Source organism: Myotis davidii, unplaced genomic scaffold, assembly GCF_000327345.1.
Source record: "Myotis davidii unplaced genomic scaffold, ASM32734v1 scaffold681, whole genome shotgun sequence".
Classification (NCBI taxonomy): Eukaryota; Metazoa; Chordata; class Mammalia; order Chiroptera; family Vespertilionidae; genus Myotis; species Myotis davidii.
In genome coordinates, this window is record NW_006291551.1 from 256,648 (window position 1) to 262,180 (window position 5,533).

Consider the following 5,533-nt stretch of genomic DNA (forward strand, 5'->3'; position numbering starts at 1 on the left):
GCCTGGACCCACAGGTCCCTGGTGGAGGGACCTGTCTCCATTTGGGGTCTGAAGGGGCTCTCTCCACTGCAAGACAAGAAAGGTGGTGTGTGTCCCACTATCCCAGGCCACCCCTGTGGCAGCACCTTCTGACTTGGAGAGAGATGGGGAAGCTGAAAGGCCATAGGTACAGTTGGGGCAGGGTGGGGCAAGGGGCAGGCAAGGAAAGGCAGCGGACCAGGGCAGATCTGGGGAGACTGAGGTTACCCACTCCCCTCCCTGTCTTAGTCCTTGTCCTTAGGAGAGTGCAGTGAGTGAGGCGGTTACAGTTTACCAACCCCAGGCATTCCTACCCCAGTGGCCTCATTCTACCCTCCTGTTTCCCTTGTGAGGAATACAGGGCTTGAGCCAGGCAACCTGGGTTTGAACTGGAGCCCCCCGCCCCCCTCTTCCAATGACTAGCCAGGTAGCCTTCTTGTCTCAGTTTCTCATCTGTGGAATGGGGATTGCTAATGAGTTAACAGCAGAACCTGGAGCAGGGAAGAGTGCAGTCACTCTTAGCTGTGGCCACGGGTATTTGGCCCTATGCCTTCGGAGTGTGGTGTGGGGCAGGCACAGGGCAGAGGCTGGGGAAAGGACAGTTGAGGTGACGAAGGCACAGGAGGCCAGGTCTCCTGAGGACCGCAGGCTCACTTTATTTCACCAGAAGCACCTGTTTTCTTCTTTTACTCCGTGAAGGGCAGAGGAGCTTGAGCAGCATCCCGAGCAGGCTCAGCATGGTGCCCACCAGCAGCAGCTGCAGGCCCTTGAGGAGGGAATAGCTGGCCTTCCCCTTCCAGGCCTCCCCTGCCTCTCGCTGTTGTCTAGCTTTCTCTCTCTGCAGAACCTCCATCGTATCCACATGGGGCCTGGGGTTGAATCGAGCCACGAGCTCCTGGTACACGAAGCACTTGTAAATGGCTGGCCGGAAGACCTGCAGCCGCCTGCCCCCGGTAGCAGGGTCCAGGACGGTGCTCAGGTCCTGGCCGGAGAGCTGGCCCTGCCAGGTCAGGGACCTGTTGTCGGCTTCCCAGATGACGGGCCTGCAGAAGAGGGCAAGGTCAGCGCAGCCCCCAGGGAGGACAGGACAAGTGTCCGCGGGAGGTGGGGACAGCAGCCCCTCCCCGGGGACAGCAGACAGCACCCCCCCCCCGGGGGGGAGCACTATTGAGCAGGGAGCAAGGGGAGGGTGGGGGCAGGACGGCTGAGAGTTTTTGGAGCCCTACCCCTTACTGAGTGGGCGACTTGGCCAAAGGCTCCAGCTGTCTGAGCTTACATTTCCCCATCTGAACCCTGGGGGGTTGTAATTGTAACTACCTCAGAGTTTATTCAGAGGTATTAGCGAGAGTGCTTGCTCGTCTAAGTGATTTGTGGCCCCTGTACCTGCTTGGCTTTGTCTCCTCCACTCTTCCCTCTCCTCTGCCCCAGCCACACTGGCCTCCTTGATGCTTCTCTGACATGCTGGACAGGGTCCTGCCTCCGGTCTTTGCCCGCAGTGCTCCCTCTGCCTGGAACACTCCCTCAGCGCTCTTGGCTCCCTCACATACCTTCTCAGAGACACGTACCTTCTCAGAGACGCCTTCTCTGACCTCCTTATTTGAAATTTTCACCTCACCCACTCCCATTCCTCCCTCACTGCCCTTATCACCGCCTTAAATACTGAGTATTTTATTCATGTGATCGCTTATCGCTCCACGAGGGCAGGAATCTGTTTCAGTTTTGTTTTGCACTGCATCCCAGGTACCTAGAACAGTGCTTGGTTTATAAACACACTCAGTGGTAACTGAATAGCATTTTAAGTGAATAATTTGGAAAGCAAATAAGCGATCAGGCATAAAACGCACCCATTGTGTGAGGAACAGAGGGGACACTTAGAAGACAACATTGGCAGGGCCAATAATCATACAAGCAGTGACATCTATCAGTGTGGAGCGGTTTGTCAGACACTGTTGTGTCTTCCCAGTCATCTGTCCCCTTAGACATCACAATGAACCCATGAGGCCAGGGCCAGCAAGACCTCTGTACTGAGTTGGATAGTGAGGTTTTAATCAGATCTCAGAATGTGACCTTATTTGGAAATAGGGTCATTGCAGATGTAATTAGTTAAGATGAGGTCAGACTGCAGTACAGTGGGTCCTAAATCCAATATGACTCGTGTCCTTAAAAGAAAAGAAGTGGGCTGGCCTCGGCTCAGCGGTTCCTTCTAGTCAAGCCTTTGCCAACCACTCTTGCTAGTGAGGGTGGTTTGAGACCTGTGGGCAACCTCCAGCCTTTTTCTAAAAAAAAAAAGAAAGAAAGAAAAGAAGAAGAACCACAGAGACACAGGCACACGGGACTAACACCAAGTGATGACAGAGGCAGAGATTGAAGTGATGCAGCTATAAACCAGGGAAGGCCCAGAATGCCAGCCACCACCAGGAGACAGGAAGAAGCAAGGATTCTACCAGCATCTCAGAGAGCACAAGGCTCTGCTGACCCCTTGATTCTGGACATCTAGCCTTCAGAATTATGAGAGATTAAATTGCTGTTGGTTTAAGCCACCCAGTTTGTGATAATTTATAATGGCAGGCCTAGCAAACTAACACAACCCCTATCCTACAAACAGGGAAACTGAGGTCTAAAGAGACACCAGAGGCCAGAGTCACATGGCTGGAAAATGGCAGAGCTGGGACCAGAACCCAGGCCTAGCTGAGCCCAGAGCTTGAGATAAAAACCTCACACCAAGTGCCACTCCACTTGGCTCCCTAAAGACACGGGCAATTCTTGAAGCCTCTCTTGCCTCTGCCCTCAAGTTCCTAATGACTGGCACTTGGGAAATCTTTGTCTGGCAAAGGACATGGAGTAGGTGTCCCAGTCTAGATGGGAGGACGGATTCATAGTGCACTTTCCTGCACTTATGAACTATGGTATTTTTTAGGGAGTAGGTATTGCTTTTATACTTAAAGTGCGAGGAAGGAGGAAGGGAGACAAAATGACAGGAGCATGAGAAAAAAGAGAGAAATAGAAGTCACAATGGAATAAACAAGAAAGAGAAAACCAGATGGAGGTGGTGAGGCCAGATTCCACAGAGCCTATAGCTTCAGAGGCCCCAAGAGGCTGTGATGGCTCTCCCCTTGCAAGAGAGGGGCTGCCACTGGGGTGCGGGGGGAAGGAAGGCAAGGGGACCTCCTGGTGTGTGTGAGATGAAGGGTCTGCACTGCCACTTCCCACCACAAATCTCCTTGAGCAAGGACTGCATCCCTTCCAGCTGCAGTTCCCCACCTATCAATGGACTTCCCTGGAGTCCACAGCTCCTGGGGCCAGAGTGGAGGGATGGGAGAGGGTGCGGTTTGTGAAGAGAGTTTGCCCAAGGCCCATCCCCAGTGAAACCAGGAGTGGTTGTAGTTCTTATTACTGGGGTAGGGGCAGGCAGGTTGGGGAAGAGAAGGAAAATGGGGAGATTTCCCAGGGGCTCCAGGCAGGAAGACAAGAACATGAGTGTGAGCTGCAGGAGGCAGCCCCTGAAGGGCATGCCTAGGCCACTGTCTTGTCCTCTGGAGCCTGCTGACCCTCCCAGATGAGTCAGAGGCCTCAGAGCCCCACAGCTACCCAGGCTTCCCCCAGTACAGCCCCTCCACTGGCCTGGGCTTCTCCCATCCCCACCCTGACCACTCTGGGCTGCGTTGCTGCTGGGCCGGTGGCTTCCTGAGGGCAGGAACTCTGAAGACTACCATGTCCACAGCACTGCCCAGCACAGGGCCAGGCACAGTCAGCCAAGCCCTCCCCGAGTGTTAGATGCTCTTCTGGCTGTGCGAAGCAATAGTGTGTGGGCACCAGGGGGTTCTTACCAAAGGAACATCTGAAGAAGCCAGTGCAGAGACTGTGGGGCTGACCCATGTAGGGAACCCGCCCCCTCCCCTCCCCTCCTACCCCTCCCCCCGCCCTTCTCTCCATGGATTAACCATGAAGGTTCCCAGACTGAGAGAGCCTGGCTAGGGGCCAAGGGCAGGGCTGGTGTGCACTTCCTCTACCTATAGATGGATCCTAAGAAGCAGGTGAGCCATGCAGATCCTGACTCCTCACTGAGCTCGAAGTTGTCAAAAGCAATGTCAAAGGCAATGTTCTTCGCATTTGATGTTTCACACTGGACATGGCAGGCTTCTATCTGCATCTCAGGTCGCATGCGGCTGGACCACAGCCTAGCATTTCCCAGGTAGAGCAGGCAGGGGACGGAGTTCCCCAGAGGCTCCTGGATGTAGCAGTACCCCAGGCGTTTGCGCTCACCGGGCTTGCCACAGCGGTTACAGTCCTGCCAGGGCTCCCAGTGGGTGAAGATGATCTCCTTGCTGCCCAGACTCAGGGTCTCACTCTGCAAAGGCTTCTGGCCCAGGTCTCTGTGTGTAATGTGCAGGGTGCTAATGTCCTGGAAGTCAATCTCATACTGCACCACTTGGATGTCTTTCTTGTCCCGACAGCTGTATAAACCCGTCTGGGATGGCAATGGACTTCTAATGAGAATGCTGCCTTCAGACATTGCTTCTATGTTTGAAACACTGAGGGGGTGGATGGGCCAGTTGGTCCCATCTTGTAGGAAGTAGTAGTACCACTGTGCCCCAGAGGCGTTGCAGTACAGAGAGACGTCATTGTTGGAAAGTAGGGCTCGTTGGCATCGCTTGCTATGGGGACAGCTGATAGGAACATAGAAACCCAGCAGTGGGACAGCAAAGCTGAGCAGCAGCCACGGGGTGGTCATCATGGTGGACTGGGACTGTGGCAGTGGGCCGGGCACCACCCTGGACATTGTGAGGTCACTCATGAAGCTCAGGCTTCAACCCTGGGCAGCAGAATGAACTGGAGTACACCCCATGGGTGTGTAAGGTCACAATCCCTATTTGTTTTGTGACAAATGAACAACCCTATTTAATTTCTCTCCCAAGCCCTCCACTTTGCTTGGGTAGAAGGAAGCTTAATTTGTCTGTTCAGGATTTTCACTACCACCCCCGTGCTTTGGCATTAAAGTGTCACATGTAAACCTTCAACATGTTTTCCCTGAACACCTACTATGTTCTGGGCATACTTCTTAGTACTGGTTATGGAGAGATGAATAAATCCTCTGGTTACCATTCTGACCTCTTACCTCTCCAGCCCTCCAACCATGTTGGCCTCCCTGCTGTCCCCTGAACACAAAGCAAAGGGCTCCTGGCTCAGGACCTTTGCACATGCTAGTCTCTGGCTCTTCCCACAGATATCTGCATCACTCAATTCATTTTAGCTCTTATTTCTTGCCACTTAATTTTTATTTTTCAGTTACAGTTGACATACAATATTATATTTGTTTCAGGTGTATACCCCAGTGATTTGAAATTATATAACTTACCAAGTGATCATCCCAATAAATCTTGTACCTTCTGGCACCATACATAGTTATTAGAATACTAGAGGCCTGGTGCACAAATTCATGCACCAGCGGGGTCCCCCTGGCCTGTGGGATTGGGCTGAAACCAGCTCTCCGACATCCCCCAAGGGGTCCTGGATT

At 53.2% G+C, this 5,533-nt stretch overlaps 1 protein-coding gene across 1 annotated transcript; it reads right to left on the reverse strand.

Moving 5' to 3' along the window:
* Window positions 1-426: 426 nt before the first annotated feature.
* FAM187B (family with sequence similarity 187 member B) lies at window positions 427-4,758 on the reverse strand. Its single transcript, XM_006765048.2, has 2 exons — window positions 4,029-4,758; window positions 427-1,061 (listed from the first exon to the last, which is right to left on the reverse strand). The coding sequence occupies exons 1-2, from the start codon at window positions 4,751-4,753 to the stop codon at window positions 674-676; spliced, it is 1,113 nt and encodes a 370-aa protein (XP_006765111.1). The 5' UTR covers window positions 4,754-4,758; the 3' UTR covers window positions 427-673.
* Between the last annotated feature and the right edge of the window lie 775 nt (window positions 4,759-5,533).

Excerpts from the sequence above, each read along its gene's own strand:
- FAM187B (XM_006765048.2), bottom strand. The coding sequence starts at position 4,753 with ATGATGACCACCCCGTGGCTGCTGCTCAGCTTTGCTGTCCCACTGCTG. Across the intron at positions 1,062-4,028 it reads TTCTTAGGATCCATCTATAG|GCCCGTCATCTGGGAAGCCG; the intron begins GTAGAGGAAGTG and ends CCTCTTCTGCAG.